Genomic DNA, 18,921 nt, shown 5'->3' on the forward strand with positions numbered 1-18,921 from the left:
ATTTTCTTCCAGCTTTATTGAGATATATTTGACATATAACACCGTGTACGTTTAAGGTGTACAAAGTGTTGATAAACACACATATAAACTACAAAATGACTACCACTATAGTAACTTATTAATATATTAGCAATTGGAGGAAATGAAATACTAATGTTTATTTTACTAGAATAATGTTTAAATCTGACATATTATCTATTATTTAAACTAAATAATTTAGTGATTAAAATAAAACTAAAAAGTAGTAACATGAGTGGATATATAATGGGGTAAAATATCCATAACAGCATATATTCCCAAGCATCAAATTTGGCTTTAGAATGCATTTTATGATTTCAGAAAATAGCAGAAATTTGTTTTCTTTGGTTATATCTGTGTAACAGTGTTCTTAATATTGGAGACCACAAAATGTTACCTATAAGTACCTATAAGTAAAAAAAACAAACAAACAAAAGAGACAGTCCCATGTTGGTAAGTGGTAGCTATCAATGGAAAAATTTTAAAAGAGGAGTGATGTAGCTTGAAGAGTTTCAGGTCCTGAGATGTCAACGACCCTATTCCTAACCTGTTCCCAGTTACAGACTAGTTCCTTGACCTGAATGCAGATGAACTGGTGGTATACTAAACAGAGAAGGCATCCTAATGTTATTCCCTGGAAACAACTGGAGAATAATATAAGAAGATACATAATCAAGTGTTAAGGGGTAAAATACAGAGCTCAGTGAAGGAGGACAAAATGAGAGTTTGAGCAACCAGGGGAACTTAAATGGGACTTGAAACAGGGTTTAGATAGGCAAAGAGGAAGTAGCAGAATATTCCAGTTCACATCTTTTTATACAGAGAGTAAAATTTATCAGTCAAGAGACTTTTCACTATTGCTGCTTCTATACCATTTACAGTATGATTTGACTGAAAAGTCTAATACTGTCTACATGAATGCTGGAAAATTATACACATTTCACAGAATTATTTGTGGATATGGGTAAAAAGTATATGGCAACAAACAAGGAAACTGAGCAATATTTTAATATCTGTGCTTGCAAAATTTAGATATGAAAAACTTAGAGACATTTGGAATCACGTTCAAGAAGTTTCCATAAAATTCTGTGAAATGCTTCCCAATTTCCCGAAAATACTTCAATAAGTGGTTTGACAAGTTTTCAGTTCCTAAAATGTGTAATTCTTATTGATACAGAACAAAAGCTATTCTCATTAACAAGCAAAGTTCTTAGGGTCACATTCAGAATCTTTTTCCTTAAAGCCAGATGTATTCTTCCTCTTTCAAGTGCTTTTATCTAAAGATGTTTTATGACAACTGGCAAACTGCTGATCAAAAGTTAGTCCAATACAACAAAACTCTCACTAAAAGACGAAGAAATGGTCTTTAAGAAAACATGACATAAAAATTAATGAATGAAAAAATGGTTTTAAAAAAAATGAAGAAAAAAAACGAATGCCTTTAACTTGATCTGTTACTGAGAAGAGAAATAATGCTGATGATAATCGAAGTAAAGTTAATTCCGATCAAATCAAGTCAGTTCGCAGATGACTGGCTTATTCATTTCCGTATCTTTGGTACCATGCAAAGTACCTGGCATTTACAGGACTTAAAAACATTCTCTACAAGCTAAGAGCTGAAAGCATCTGTGACACAGAAACTTACTGGGTAACTCAAAAACAAACATGCTCTTGGAACAGGCAGGGTAGTTATCCTAACTTAAAAAAAATTGTTGTGATAACATCTTTCATGAAAAAAAAAGTACCTGCCACCAATGCCAAATAGTTAATTAGGAAAATAGATTAAGAAAAAAATATCTTGCTACACACACACATACACATACATAAACTCCTTGCTTCATACTTCAAATAAATTTTTAAAACGTCAGAAGTCCTGAGGATGAAAGATTTCTAGGAGGACCAAAAAAATGACTACAAGTCAGTTCAGGTCAGAAAGGGGGTGCTGGAAGAAAAGAGAATATCTGAATACATACCATTGCCAAGTACTATGCTAATTTACCTAAGTACCTAGTTTGGTGCTAACAACTTCATGAAGTAAATATATCAATTTTAATAGGAAATCAACATAAATTAGTTAAGAGTTGGTTTTAAAGGCAGATTGCTTGGGTTCATATCCTGGTTCTACCACTAGTCTGTACCCTTAGGCAAACTTAGTTTCTCCATGCCTCAGTTTTTCTATTTATAAAAAATGGGCACAGTAACAGAACCACAGGGCTATTAGAAAGATCAAATGAATTAATACATTTAATACTTAGACTACTGCCATGCACATAATAATTATTAGTTGCTATTGATGAGGTAACACTGAGGCCAACTGACTTTACCTACAACACATGTTTTTAAATGGCAGAGGTGGGATTTGGACTAACACTTCACTCCAAATCTAAATATCCAGGATTGAGGTTAGGAGGAAAGAAGTTCTGGGTAGGTTTTCTTAAAACTGCTAGTCAGTAAAGTTAAAGTTTGGAACACCAAAGCATTTTCTGTATGTATTCCATTTCATGGTTTTGTACATTGTTTTTACTTATTTTCTTCTCATGTCTCAGTAAAACAATCCTTTAAAAATTTTCTACATTGTTTTGTTTTTGTACACTTTGGTCATGGCAAGTTTAGGGAGGGTGGAGGAAGGGACAGTGGAATCACTCTTCCTGGTACCTTTGTGCTGCCTGATACCAGATGAAAGCAAAGTAAGAGGACAAGACTGGCCTAGGTAGCTAGGGCAGAAGGCAGTTAAGTACGGAAACTATGAAAGAACAGAGAAGGGGCCAGCCAGGAAAACTGAAGTCTCCTAGCCAGAAGAATTTTCTTTTTTCTCCCCACCTAGTGAATTTCCACAGTAAGCAAAGAGTATTATGACAGGTTTTTTAGCAAAGCCATGGAATCAAATCATCCACTCTCCAAACAGTAAGACTGTTGATGCTACACATCTAATTGGCAAAGCAAGTAAATGCTTTTAAAAAAGGAAAAGAGATGTTTAATTTTGTTAGTCAATTCTAGTACCCTACATGTCTATTTCTGCTTCATCATCTAAGGAGTATTTAATAATTTAGTTAGACACAGCAGGCAGTTTGCATATTGTGACAAAGGATGGCAAAAATTACAATTACTTGATTAGTTATGGAAATGCTAAAATACAAGGCAGTGGACTGAAAGAGATGCTAAACTTGCTTGTTTCAGGCAGAGGTGACCTTTCTGAAATATGACTGTTTTTACAAAGCTGACACTGTACTTTTGGTGAGACAAAAATATAGCGTGATATCTGTAAATTACAAAACTCAAAAGTAACTTTTGGAACAAGACTTATTTTTCCAAGTCAGGAAGTATTAAACCACATTATCATACCTGGTATCAATTTTATCTTGAAACCATTTGCTGTGAGACGAGGATCGGACAGGTAAGTTGGTCCACTGTATCTTTGGTCATCTGCTGTCATTTTATTTAAAATCTCTAAATAATGAGATCCATTAAAAAGACTGAAAAAGAAATTATGGCCCTTTAACTTATTAAATACGTAAAGTGAAATAAGAGAATTTACGGAGAAAAGTTAATCCGACGGCCCTTTAAAAAGTGTTATTATCACTAACCAAAATACAAAGGTATAAGGAGCCCTGTGAGAAACTTTACCTTTTTACATTTCTGTTAATACTTCGTAGACCTACCATATATACAGTGTACAGAAAGGAGGAAGAATAGACACAAAAGACAGTTTCTATCTTCTAGAATGTTATACAAACTAAATGTGAAATTTAAAAAGTACTCTCTCTATAATACAAATGAAAACTTTATTTATAAATAACGCCATTTTATACCTTTATTTACAAAGACACATTGTCAAGTTATTGATGTAGCCCATCCTGTGTAATAGTCTATTGCTAGTCAAGGTTTCTTCAATAAGAAGATAAGCATGTATCTTTTTCTCCCAAGAACTTACAAAAGTAATTCAGGGCTTGGGAGGGATACCTCCAGTATACTATAGGCATGCTATGTTTGCCAAAGGTAGCATACGCTGAGTGGTACTAGCCCTAAACAAAATTTTGAGGTGGCCAACGATTATCTAGGGCACAAATTAACGTTTCATGCTGGTTTTAGGCTTGGTCAGGTGCTTCGTAACATGATATTTACAGTAATGTGTCGGTTACAGTTGACACCTATGTAAATAAGGCACTGTTCTATATTCTATCCAGTGCAGGATGATGAGCTGCTACTTCTTCATTAAAATCTTGTACCCCTTGAAAATTAAATGAATAGATGATGTCTTTGCTTATCACCTCTGAAAGGCTGAGGACCCCACTGGCTATAAGAGCAGATATCATGGAGAGGAGAACTTTGGCTATATAGCAGATGTGCGCTGTCTGGTCTAACCCAACATTGAGAAGATCAATCTGAGAGCCGGTGGCGGTGGTAGTGGTGGTGATAATGATATAGTATAGAAATTAGTGGTGCAGGGTCTACAGTTACTGTCAAGATTGGAATGCTGGATCCACTGCTTATATACTGACTGTATGAACCTTGGTAAGTTACTTAACATTCTGTGTTTCAGTTTCCTCGTTAAAATGTGGATACCTCTCATACGGTTATTGTGAAGATAAGATCATGAAAGCAAGGGGCTTAGTAAAGCTCCTATCATATAGTAAGAGCTCAATAAATATGAGCCATTATTGTTATTATTATTGAGCTCTTACTTTGTATTTTATAATCTCTAAATTATATACTCCGTTGAGAGATAAACTACACAACCTGCATTAGAATTCTGACACGAAAATTGAGCCCAACCCGTAATTACCTTATGACTCAGTTTTTAAAAACTTATATTATTAACTGTGATGGGGATGTCATATTTCAGAAGAAAGGTGAAAACAATTTTGAATTAAGCTTTGTTGCTGTCCATGTTCAAATAAGAAAGATTTATTCTCAGGCCAGTATGGACCCCAAATAATAACTTTTAATTTATTTGTTTTTAAATAACAGAATGCCACAAAGAAGAATATTTTTAAAAACCTGTAATTCATAAAGCACAAAAATATTTTTGAGATCTAAATGAAAATTTACGAATACCATTTAGAAAAGCAGTGGAGTATACAAATACACCTTAGCTCTTTTTAAGTGAAGAAAAAGAAAAGTACTATCAGATTTTTGAACTGTTTTAATTAAGCCTAAGGCTGTATTAATTCTTTTTAATTCTTTCTTTGACAGTTTCCTAGCCGGTCTTAAAAGAAAACTGTAAAAGACACTGGGTTTTAATTACTGTGATTACTATTGCCTTAATTAAAAAGATAGCTTTATCAAATGTTTTTTGGTTCTGGCCTGTTTTTCTTTCTGGAGGCAGGGTCTTTAACACAAGGGTTTAAATACATTTTTTAAATGATTTCTGATTTATTCTTGGAAGTCTGAAACAGAACGTTGGCCTCCAAAACAAACTGTCATCTTTTTAATTTCAGGTTTTTATCTCCTTTGTCATAAATATAATTTCTTTTACCTATGTCAGACTAAAAAAGAAATATTAAGTACAAAAAAGTAAAATGTTAGTAGATTATTTAACAGTTATTTGTTTTTACAGAAAACAATTTGCTCACATAGGATATGAAAAGGAAATACCCCCATAACAATCTATCATAAAGTTAGTTCAGGCAACAATCATCAATGGATAAAACCATTAGATGGAAAGGTTATTGGGGAACTTTAAGATGGAACATCAGGTTGTCAGCAGCTGAACCCAGTGATAAGTGCCTTTTGATGTGATGAAATATGAAGTACATAGCACCACCTATTAAGCAGTCTTACCAGAAAGTAGAATCTAAATCTATTCAATCCTCCTGAGCTAACTTCCATTTAAAAATGGGAGAGGGAAAAACAAGTTAAACACCATCACAAGAAAGCAAGAGAGACAAATAGAGACAATGGGATATCCCAAAGAACAAGCAACTAAGAATCTACATTAACGGTGTGATATTAGAAGAGATTTAAAATACAAAGCAAAATGTAATGGTTGGACCTTGTTTAGATACAAATTAAACTTAATTTAAAAACTATAAAAAGACATTCTGAGACAATGAGGAACAATTCCAAGGAATTAGTATTGTGTAACGCATGAAAAAAGGCATTGTGGCTAAGAAAATGGCCATTTTAGAGAGAAACATACTGAAAATTCTAAGGATGGGAATCATTCTAAATCCTTTAGCAAAAGGAAAAACATACATGTGTGTATGTGTGTATGTGTATATATATGTGTGTATATATATATATATATACACACACACACACACATACCAAGGACAGACAGTAAATGTGGCAAAATCTTGATAATTGTTGATAAAGGCATTTATTGAATAATTCTGTTTTGGTATATGTTTGAAATGTTAAAACAAAGAGTGCACAATGAAGAAGAGTCATGGCAATCCAATGTCAGGACTACCCTGGGGAAATCACTAATGTACAGGGGGGAACTGAGCTTGATATTTATTAACTGCAGAAGTAAACTATCTAGAATATTCTAAAATTATTTATTTAAAAACAATTCCATTAAATATGTGAAATCAAATTACAAAAATTTCTTTAAATAAATACCACTTTCCCCTGCTAGGAAACACTTTCAACTTTTTACCTTCAATTTCATTAAATGTTCTTAGAGTAAAAAAAATTATATTACTTCACCATACCTCTCTGTCAATATAATTGGCTTTTCGAGCGGCTCTGCAGGAAGTTTGTGATTCTCAAGAAGTCTTTTAAATAGCAGCGCTTCTTCCACTCTGTATGGATTTAATAACATTATCTCTGTTTTGGATGTAATTAGCCACGCATCAGGAAACTTGAGATTGTGGATCAAGTAAGATTCGTCCTTTTCTTCTAAGTCAAATTTCCTATGTTTATCAGAATTCTTTTTTAAGTTTTCCATAGAAAACGGGATCTGAACTTTTTTAATGTTTTGGGTTTTTTTTTCAATTTGGGACTGAAAGAGCTCATCAAGTTTTGGCTGATTAGATAATGAAGTTTTCAACTTGTTCTTCTGTGCCAAATTCCATGCGCTGGTGGGTTTTATCCTTTTTTTGCCATCTTTTAATGATACTTGCGACTCCTGTTCAATAGCTCTCTTGATTTGCCTATTGTATCTTTCCAAGTCTTTAGTAGCCTTCTCTTCATATCTATGAATAGAGATAAAAAAGAACTAATGAAGTCATAATGAGAAATACATTAACCATCCGAAGCAAATTTTATAAAAAATAAAGAGCTGGCATTCCAGGTTCAGTAACGACAAAGGAGTTCGTATTGGATTAACCCACCTTAATATAACCATAAGCTCTGAACAAAATACAGAAATCAACCATTTAAAATAGGCACTGAAGAGCAATGAAAAGCATGCAGAATTTGGAATGGATTCAACCCTTGAAAAAAAAGAGATCCACATTTATACCACTTTTACCCAGAGGGCAGTCCCCAGAGCATTAAGGAAGAGTAGCAAGAACTCAGTCAGAAAGCTGCACTCTTATTAGACTGAGTCATCAGAACACAGAACTCCCTGCTTCCAAAACAGCTGGAAATTGAGGGAGAAAATCCCGTGTGAGAATCTAGAGGAAAATAATCACTAGAAGGCCAAATAAGCTAAACAGAGATTTCAGTGGCTGCCTGCTGCAGGAGAAACAGAGTTTGGAGTTTAAATCCCACATAATTAGATGACTTGGAAAACACTTTGGGCTTTCAATTAAAACTGGAGGAGGGCTACATCTTACAACTTAGGGGTAAGGAAACAAAACAAAAACAAACAAAACAAAAAACTATGTTCTAGAACTAAGGAAGCTGCCCTAGGACTAACAGCAAAATTTAAACAGTCTTTGCCTAAGGAAGTGTAAAACAAAGTCTCCTTAAGCTCCAGGTGATCTGTCAGCAATTTAAATGCGTGGTAGAACAAAACCCAACACTTTTCGGAAGATAACAGAATCCAGAGTTTCTACAACATATCAACCACAATGTCCATTATACAAGCAAAAGTTACCACTCAAGCAATAAAAAAGGAAAATGTGAGTTATGGTAAAGAGAAAAAGTGGACAGTAAAAACCAACCTCAAGATGATGATGTAGATGTCGGAACTGCAAAAAAAATTTTTTTAATTGGTCTTTACATATATTTAAGGACTTAAGAAAAAGATGATCACAATGAGAGACTAGAAGGGGTAATCTCAACAGAGAAGGGAAATTATAAAATGAACCAAATGGAAATGGAAATTCTAAAACTAAAAAATAGAATATCTGAAATGAAAAATTCACTGGGTACACTTAACAGCAGATAAGAGATGGCAAAAGAAAGGATCAGGAAATTTGAAGACAGATCAAAGGAAATTATCCAATCTGAACAACAGAGAGAAAAATGATTGAAAGAAGACTGAAAAAACACTTCAGTGACTTATGGCAAAACAAGCAACCTAACATATACGTAATTCGAGTCTCAGATTAAAAATATAAAAGTAATGGGGTAGGGACGTCCCTGGTGGCACAGTGGCTAAGAATCCGCCTGCCAATGCAGGGGACATGGGTTTGAGCCCTTGTCTGGGAAGATCCCATGTGCTGCGGAGCAACTAAGCCCGTGAGCCACAACTACTGAGCTTACGCTCTAGAGCCTGCGAGCCACAACTACTGAGCCCGTGTGCCTAGAGCCCGTGCTCCGCAACAAGAGAAGCCACTGCAATGAGAAGCTCTTGCACCGCAATGAAGAGTAGCCCCCGCTTGCCGCAACTAGAAAAAGCCTGTGCACAGCAACAAGACCCAATGCAGCCAAAAAAAAAAAAAAGTAATGGGGTAAAAATATTCAAAGAAATTATGGCTGAAAGTTACCCAATTTGGATAAATGCAACATTTTACAGATTCAAGAAGGTGAACCCCAAGCAGGAAAAATGCAAAGAAATCCACAGCTTAAGTACATTAGAATCAAACTGCTGAAAACCAAAGATAAAGATAAAATCTTAGAAGTACAGAGGAGGAAAAAAAAAGATGTTACAAAAAAGGAGCACCACAACAAATGATGGATATAACTTCTCATCATAAGCAATGTAGAGCCAGATAACAGTGAATAACATCTTTTAAGTGCTATAAGAATCCAGGATTCAATTATATCCATAAAAATTTACTTCAAACTTGAAGATGAAACAGACATTTTCAAAAAGAAAGCTGAGATCTGTTGCCAACATAATTACATTATTAAGAAATGTCACCACATGGAAACTCAGATGTATAGGAAAAATGATGAGCACCAAAAATGGTAACTATGTAGGTAAACAGGAAAAAAAAAAAAAAAGATCTTTTGAAAAATTCTCGTATTTCTTTGAAAGATAACTGTTTAAATTTTAAAAGTAATATTTAAAGATGCGGTTTATTTTTACGTAGATGTAAAATATATGACACCAACTATGTAAAGGACAGGGGTGGTAAGTGGAATTATACTTGGAACATTTTTATAGTTTATGTGAAATGGTATCCTATTTTTTAAATAAATCATTAATTAATTTTATTTATTTTTGGCCACGTTGGGTCTTCGTTGCTGCATGCAAGCTTTCTCTAGTGGCGAGCTGGGGCTACTCTTTATTGTAGTGCACGTGCTTTTCATTGCGGTGGCTTCTCTTTTTGTGGAGCACGGGCTCTAGGCGCGCAGGCTTCAGTAGTTGTGGCATGTGGGCTCAGCAGCTGTGGCTCGTGGCCTCTAGAGCACAGGCTCAGTACTTGTGGAGCACGGGCTTAGTTGCTCCGTGGCATATGGGATCTTCCCGGACCAGAGCTTGAACCTGTGTCCGCTGCATTGGCAGGTGGATTATTAACTGCTGTGCCACGGAAGTTCCTAAAATGGTACCCTATTAACTCTAAGTAGATTATGATAAATTAAGGATGTATAATGTATTCCCCAGAGCAAAAAATAAGGCAAAGCCAATAGAGGAATTAAAATTAAATATGAAATTATATTCTTTTAACCCTAAAGAGGCTGCCTCTCTCCCAAAACAAGGAGGAACAGAGGAACAAAACTGAGAAGGAATAGGAAAATGGTAGACCAAAACACAACCATATCAATTAATACATTACATGGACTAACTATTGCATTTGAAAGGCAGAGTCCGTCAGACTGAATTTCAAAAGCAAAATCCAGAGATGTAAAGGTGTGACCAACAAGGTGGAGTAGGAAGATCCTGAGCTTACCTCCTCCCATGGGCACAACAAAATTATAACTATATACAGAGCAGCTATCGATTAGAATGAACTAAAGACTAGCAGAGATCTTCTACAACTAAAGATATAAAGAAGGAACCACAATGAGATGGGTAGGAGGGACGGAGTCGTGGTATAGTCAAGACCATACCCCCAGGGGAGAAGACCCACAAACAGGAGAATGATATCAATCACAGAGCTTCTTTCCAAAGAGCATAGCGTCTGAGCTCCACATTAGGATCCCCAGCTCAGGGGTCCTGCACCAGGAAAGAAGACCCCAGAACGTTTGGCTCTGAAAGTTAGTGAGGCTTACTTTCAACAGAGTCAGAGGGCTGAAGGAAATAGAGATTCCACTCTTAAAGGGCACACACAAAATCTCACACACTCCAAGACCCAGGGCAGAAGCAGTAATCTGAAAGGAGCTGGGTCAGACCCACCTGCTGATCTGGGAAAGCCTCCCAGAGGCAGGAGGCAAATGGAACTCACCGTGGGGACATAGATACTGGCAGTAGCCATTTTAGGGAGCTCATTCTACCATGTGCAATGCTGGTAAGCACCATTTTGGAATCCTCCCTCTAGCTTATTAGCTTTGGGATGCAGTCCTGCCCCAAGCCACCAGCCTGTCAGCATCAGTACTGGGACACCTCAGGCCAAGCAGCTAGCTGGGCAGGGACACAGCACCACACACCAGCAGGCCAGCTGCCACAGGACCCGAGTCAACAGCCCCTTAGGACCCGGCCCCATCTACCAAAGGGCCTGGGATCCGGCTCCCCATACCAGTGCATGGGCACTAGCCCTGGGACATTCAGTCAGCTATTGGAACTGGTCCTGGCACCAGCAGGCAGAGACCAACTCTAGGACCCCACAAGGTCCTGTAGCTGGAAACCCTAGGACCCAGCTCTGCCCACCAGGGGTTAGACAACAGACCCAGGACATCTTGGGCCTGGGCCCATACACCAGCCCTGGAAACTCTTAAGCCCTGTACCAAGAAACGCCAAGATGCAGCTTTGCCCACCAGTGTGCTGGCACTAGCCCCAGGACCCAGCCTCACTCACCAGTGGGCCAATACCTACTCTGGGACACCCCAGACTCCACAGCTAGCCATGTCAGGAACTGGGCCCACTCACCAGCAGGCCGACAGCAGCTTTGGGACACCACAACTATACAGAAAGCTGTGTCAGGAACCACCTCTGCCTACCAGCAGGCAGACACTAGATCAAGGAACCCCAGCCGGCAGCCGGCCACCTGGAGACCCCGCTCCACCCACCAACGGGCCAGGACTAGCCTCGGGACCCCCCAGGACTCCACAGCCAGTCAACTCATGACCTGGCCCCATCTACCTGTGGGCGGCCCACACCAGTAACCAGGACTCCTCTGGCCATACCAGGACATGGCCCTGCCCACCATCAGCTGGCACCCTTTGTATAAGGCAGGGCATGGCGACCAACTGGAATGGGGGCCAGCCACAACCACCAGCACACCCACAGTAGTCAGCCCACCACAACAGAAGGACCCACACAACCCACATAGAGGGCACCACTAAAGCATATAGCTCTGGTGACCAGAAAGGAATGTGCTACTGGGTCCCATAGGATGTCTCCTACAAAAGGCCACTTCTCCAAGAGGGGGAAATGGAATGAACCTACCAAATACATAGAAATAAAAACAGCATATTAGGCAAAATGAGGCAAGAGAGAAACATGTTCCAAACGAAGGAACATGATAAAACCCCATAAGAACTAAGTAAACTGGAGATAAGCAATCTACCCAATAGAGTTCAAGGTAATGATCATAAAGATGCTTAAAGAACTCAGGAGAAGAATGGACAGACACAGTGAGAAGTTAGAAGTTTTTAACAAAGAGTAGGAAAATACAAAGATAACCAAACAAAGATGAAGAATACAATAACTGAAATAAAAAATACACTAGAAAGAATCAACAGTGAATTAGATGATACAGAGGAACAGATCAGTGAGCTGGAAGGCAGAGTAGTGGAAATCACTGAAGCTGGACAGAAAAAAAGAATAAAAAGAAATGAGGACAGTTTAAGAGACCTCTGGGAGTCTCTTATGTCAAGTGTACTAATGTTCTCATTATAGGGGTCTCAGAAGGAAAAGAGAGAGAGAAAGGGGCAGAGAACATATTTGAAGACATACTAGCTTAAAACTTCTCTAAACCTGGGAAAGGAAACAGACATCCAGGAAGTCCAGGATGCACAGATAGTCCAAAACAGGATCAACCCAAAGAGGACCACACCAAGACACACTGCTATTAAATTGGCAAAAATTAAAGATAAAGAGAGTATATTAAAATCAGCAAGGGAAAAGCAAGAAGCTATGCATAAGAGAATTCCATAAGGCTATCAGCTGACTTTTCAGCAGAATCTCTGAAGGCCAGAGGGAATGGCATGATATATTTAGTGATGAAAGGCAAAAACCTACAACCAAGAATACTCTACCCAGCAAGTCTTTTGTTCAGATTTGAAGGAGTGATAAAAAGTTTGACAGACAACCAAAAGCTAAAAGAGTTCAGTACCACAAAACTAGCTTTGTAAGAAATGTTAAACACAACAAATAACTTGGTGTGGATGTGGAAAAAAGGGAACCCTCGTGCACTGCTGGTGGGAATGTAACCTGGTGCAACCGCTATGGAAAACAGTCTGGAGATTCCTCAAAAAATTAAAACTAGACCTAACATATGATCCAACAATTCAACCTCTGGGTATTTATCCAAAGAAAACATGATAAATATAACTAACATCGATGTATGTTGTATATTAAAGGCGTTAAGAAAGTAAATCCTAAGAGTTCTCGTTCCAAGGGAAAAAAACATTTTTTTCTAATTCTTAATGTTGTATCTATATGAGATGATGGCTGTTCACTAAACTTATTGTGGTAATCATTTTACGATGTATGTAAGTCAAATCATTGTGCTGTACACCTTAAACTTATACAGTGCTGTATGTCAATTATATCTCAAGGAAAAAAAGAGTAGACGCCTAAAAATTTAAAATATTAATATTTTAAATGAAGTGACTACTAATATTTTAAAAATTATCAACATTTAGAAAATGCACTTTGTCAGAAACACCTTCACCTTCAGTATAGTTGAATATTTTTGTTTCACTTTCACATTTACTTTTGCTTTTGCATACTGAAATAAGTACAATGTTCTTTATTCTGCTAATCTATGCTAAGCACAATTTGCCAAGCTGCTTTCAAGTATTTGATCAATTTCCTATGCAATACTCTGGTCTAATTTCTTAGGGAAAAGCACCAAGAGATGGGCAACGGAATCTTTTTCTATCAAAACATCACTAACTCTCAGGGGAAAAAGTACTAAAATACAATGAAGGATTAAAAAAACCCTTTATAATAATTAAAATTTATTTTAAATCTAGGAACATAAAGCACTATCCAATACAGCAAAATTAAAATGCAGTCCACTTAAATAAAAAAGCAAATTCCAGCTATATGTGTCTACAAGAGTTACACAGATAGCATGGGGGAAAAAGACAGTTTGAAAGTAAAAGAATGGAAAAGATAAACCATGCAAATCGTAAGCATAACAGCAGCTTATAGTAATATACGATGAAATAAATTTCTAAACAAGAAATAATACCACAGATAACAGGAATATTTCATAATGACCAAAGGGAATCATTAGGAAGGTATACCAATCACAAATGTGCATGGATCTAATAACAAAAAGCTTCAAACTATGTGAAGCAAAAAATTACAGATCTAAAAGTAGAAATACATCCAGAATTACAGTTGGGGACTTTAATGCCCCTCCCTGAGGCACTGACAGAATTAGACCAAAACAAAAAAATCAGTAAAGCCTTAAGAAGATTTTAGCAATACTATCAACTACCTTGACTTAATTGTCATTTTAGAACACTACATCTAACAGCTACAGAATTCAGATTCTTTTTAGGAGCCCATTCTTCGAGATATGCTGCTGGGCATAATTCTCAATAAATTTCTAAAGATTTAAATCTAACAGTATTTTCCCTGTCCATGACAAAATTAATTAGAATTCAGTAGCAATAAGATATTTAGAAAAACTCCAAATATTTGGAAACTAAACAATACAGCTTTATTCGTAATATCCCATATCTGGAAAGAACACAATGTTCATCAACTGGAGACTGAGAAAACAAATTGTGGTATACTTATACAACTGAGTATTACTTACTGATTAAAAAAGAATAAACTATATGCATACATTCAACAAACATGGATGAAAATGACAAAAATATTTTGTTGAGGGGAAGAAGCTGGACATAAAGGAGTACATATCATTATGATTTTATATATAAGAAGTTTAAGTACTGGAAAAACCAAGCTAGTGCGACGGAAATCAAAATAGTGGCTGAGAATGGAGACTGGTTTCTAGGTAGCACTAAAGAACCTTCTGGGGTGATGGAAATGTTCTATATTTTGTTTGCAGTGGTGGTTTCATCGTTGTACACATATGAAAATGCACTAAGCTATATACATTTAAGATCTATGCATTTCACAGCAGCTAAACTTTACTCAATTTAAAAAACCATTTAAGGTACAGGCAACTAAAAAAAAAAAAAAAAAGAAATAATTAAACAATAAAATAAGGAGTCAGGGCTTCCCTGGTGGCGCAGTGGTTGAGAGTTCGCCTGCCGATGCAGGGGACACGGGTTCGTGCCCCGGTCCAGGAAGATCCCACATGCGCGGAGCAGCTAGGCCCGTGAGCCATGGCCGCTGAGCCTGTGCGTCCGGAGCCTGTGCTCCGCAACAGGAGAGGCCACAACAGTGAGAGGCCCGCGTACCGCAAAAAAAAAAAAAAAAAAAAAAAAAAAGTCAATTTTAGATGTGAAGAGCTCCTTAAATATGTGCTATATCATCAACATAGAAGAAGCAATTCCCTGAGCACAACAAAAGAAAACTTACATACATTTAATAATTATATACTAGTAAAGTTAAGATCACTATAATAATAACACTCAAAATAAAAATTATATGATTAAATTTGTAATGGTTTCATAACTAAATGTTAATTTTTTTGTTACTATTTATTTCTCATTTTAGAGTCAACAATAAAAAAATAAATTCAAATAAACTGAACACATCCAAACCACCTAATTTAATTCAATTTCAAACAAGGTAATGGACCTTTTAAAATTATATGGGTAAGGGCTTCCCTGGTGGCACAGTGGTTAAGGATCCGCCTGCCAGCGCAGGGGACACGGGTTCGAGCCCTGGTCTGGGAAGATCCCACACAGCTCGGAGCAACTAAGCCCGCGCGCCACAACTACTGAGCCTGTGCTCTAGAGCCCGCAAGCCAAAACTACTAAGCCCACGTGCCACAACTACTAAAGCCCGTGCACCTAGAGCCCGTGCTCCACAACGAGAAGCCACCGCAATGAGAAGCCCGCGCACTGCAATGAAGAGTAGCCCCCACTCACCGCAACTAGAGAAAGCCCACACGTAGCAACAAACACCCAAAGCAGCAAAAAATAAATAAATAGATTTATTAAAAAAAAAATTATACTGGGTAAAAAGTTAAGAGGTCTTTTCTTTTTGGTTAACAATAACAGAAGTAAAATGAAACTCCTGGGGCCAAAGACAGCAGTCTGGTATAGTGGTTATATCAACCCTTTTCTAAAAAATTGAGATGCCTGGGTCCTACCCTCTGAGTTTCCAATTCTCCACACCTAAGCTGGAGTTGGGCAGCATTATCTTTAAAATGAGTTTTAAGTACTTAGAATAGTGCTTGGCACATAGTAAATGATAATAAATGTTCGTTATCATTATTTTCTATCAAGAAACACCTATCTTATAATGAACGGGGCACACAATTGACTAAACGGTAATTATCTGAGCAACCTTGCTAAAACGTTCCTTAAATGCAGTTTTAAAATTGAGACTAGAAAATGTTATTTCTAATCTTAAGAAACTCTTAAGAAACTGTTTGAGTTCTATTGTAGGTAACATATATACATTTTTAAGGAGAAATTTGAGTAGTTATGTACTAGGAAATAAAAATGATACTATTGGGAGAATGGAATTAAATGTTAAAAGTGAGACTAAAACACAAGAAACAAGCACATTATGTAATCTGTACTCAGCATATGTTTGTTAAATAAAGAAATGTTAGCTGGAGGAGAATGTAAAACAGCCTTTATTTCACTGTGAACTAGATGAATGAAAAATGCCTCTTTTGGTTACTGACCAGGCCACATTCATAATTTTTTACGTTATTTTTCTCCCATTTCCGCTTAGAATCTGAAGTTCTGGATTATAAAACACAAAATTTTCAATACAGTTTACCTTCAATAAGTACTATAAATAAGTATTTTTAGCTCTTAGACATTCAAACTCAAGATTTCCTCCTACGGTGGAAAATGAGTTCAAGATGAAGGTTACCATTTGTAATTAATTATGATGTGCAAATTTTCACATATGGTACTAATCTTTTGATTTATTCAAGAAGTCAATTTAATTAGTTCCTTGGGAAATATAAAAAGTTATGTCCAAAGGAATATTAAGTAAATGTTAAGTAAAAACAGCTGTTATCTTCAACTTTATATCATTAAGGGATTTAGTAACTTGAACAAAAAATATTAATTCTGATTTATCAGTAATCAATTCAAATGTTTCTGTGTCTCAAGATTACATGTAATTATAAAGTTTACTTACCATTTTTCAATAATATCCCAAGTACAGTACTGTTCTAAGTTATTTTAAGTAGAAATATGTTCATAGCTACTACAAATGAAAGTTCAAGTTCACATCAATTGACTGAGAACCCAGTGGGAGGACACAGTGGTTTCTAATCCACTAGAGGAAAGGAGAAGAAAGCAAGGGGGAAAAAAAATCCAGAAAGGAAAAATTTTAAAATGTAGGTACCCTCTACTGCAAAGTCTATCCTAAGCTCTCGGTAGAAAACCCGGATCCAATGTCTTATTCAAAACTGTTTGAACCTTCCATGATCTGACCAGCCTACCCCATCTTTCTTTATCACACTCCCCCATGATCCATTCCTGTCATAAAGGGCATCTTCCAGTTCCTCAATAACTATTTTCCTTCTAGCTTCTGGGCATTCTTACATGCTGTTCCTTCTACAAAGAAAATTCCCTACACCATTTTGATTAATTTCTACTCAGGGAAGCATTTCCTGTCCCATAAATATGATTAAGCCCAACTGCTAACTGTTTTCATAACTCTTCTGTGTTCCTTTTATTTAAAAACTCTTCATATTCTATGATTACTATTTGTTTAATAGTGTCTTCCTCACTAGACTGCACTTTTATGAGTAGTAAAAGTATCTTTTATTTATAATTTATCACTGTATCTGAAATGACTAGCTAGAGTACATAGGGCCTTGTACACAGAATGGCCTCAGTAAATAGTTCCTAACTGAAAGAAACAAGGAAGGGAAAGAGAAGGGGGGGAAAGGGAAGGAAGCAAGGGAGGAAAGAAACAAGGGAAGGAAGGGGATGGGAAAAAAACAGGAAACAAGAAGAGAAAAAAAGGGAAGAAAAGGAAGAATGGCTGGAAAGACTGATTATCTGTAGAAGAGGAGTCTACTCTCATATCCCTTCACACTCCTTATAGAATTTAAGACCATGGAAAGAATTCTAAGATAAAGATCAGAAGAGAAATGGTAGTTAGTGTGATTCTTGTGTTATAACATATTTACTCTACCTTTTCACTAATCATGATTTTGATTCACAGATCCCTGGCTCTGGAAGATTCTAATACAGCTTTTTGTGACATACAGTAAGCTCTCTGATCCCAAGATACCTATATTTTCTTCACAGGTTTCTATTTCTGGGCTCCAAATTAAATTTAACCTTGAATAAGCAAATGAAAAATAATATCTATCACAATAGAGAAATTTCCTTTTCACAGATTAAAAACTCTGATTAACATCATGAACAATTATTTACTATGTGCTAGTCATTTATCTTGTATCATAACACACAATATATCTTATTTAATTTTCACAACAATCCGGGAGATACTGTCCACACATTTTTTACAAAAAGCTATCAAAGAGAGGAAGTGAGGTTAGAACGCAGGTGTAGCTTCAGAGGCCTGCTCTTGACCAACAATGCCTCTTTTGTATACCTTATGGCAATAGAGAAAATTCTGAATTCCAGAATACTGCCTGATGATTAACAAATTTTTAGATGAGACCTATTAACCATAACCCTTGTACCTTAACACCTTGGGGCCTGCAAGGAGAAACAATGCCGACATTCCTTGAAAGGAAACTGGAGTAATACCTGCTATTGTGAGGCTGCAAGGGAACAGCTACCTTGAGCTGTTCCAATGTCAATACTTCCATGAGAACTGGGAACATCTATGCTTTTTTTAATTTTCTCAGACAGCTCTCAATTCATCACCTCCCTGGTCAATGCAATTCAACTTCTGAGGGCTTACTGTATTAAAACTCAAGTGCTCTCACCTTTAAACTGAATGTGTCATTTATGTAAGACAAAAGATAATTAACAATGTGTGAACCTTATTTGCATCTTAATTCAAATAAACTTTTAAAAAATTTGACATTTATGAAATAATTAGAAATTTGAACAATGAAGATTAAGGAATTCATGTTTTAGAAAGTGGTAACAATTTGTATTATGGCTCTGTTTAAAATAAGAGTATATTTATCTTTTACAGATATATATTAAAGAACAAAACACAACCACCATTCCCACTTAAAAAAAAAGTTAACT

General features: G+C 36.5%; 1 protein-coding gene across 7 annotated transcripts in view; it reads right to left on the reverse strand.

The window, feature by feature from the left end:
• PMS1 (PMS1 homolog 1, mismatch repair system component) overlaps positions 1–18,921 on the reverse strand; it is a 98,251-nt gene that overhangs the window by 5,349 nt on the left and 73,981 nt on the right. For 5 of the 7 annotated variants that reach the window (XM_060016434.1, XM_060016437.1, XM_060016433.1 and 2 more), the window contains 2 exons: positions 6,675–7,157; positions 3,361–3,491 (listed from right to left, as the gene is read on the reverse strand). In XM_060016434.1, coding sequence (XP_059872417.1) covers positions 3,361–3,491; positions 6,675–7,157 — 614 coding nt within the window. Of the gene's footprint in view, positions 1–3,360; positions 3,492–6,674; positions 7,158–18,921 lie in introns of those variants that run through there. The other 2 variants (XM_069540847.1, XM_069540846.1) reach the window with 2 other exon arrangements.

The sequence above is a fragment of the Delphinus delphis genome, chromosome 7, assembly GCF_949987515.2.
Source record: "Delphinus delphis chromosome 7, mDelDel1.2, whole genome shotgun sequence".
In the NCBI taxonomy this organism is placed as follows: Eukaryota; Metazoa; Chordata; class Mammalia; order Artiodactyla; family Delphinidae; genus Delphinus; species Delphinus delphis.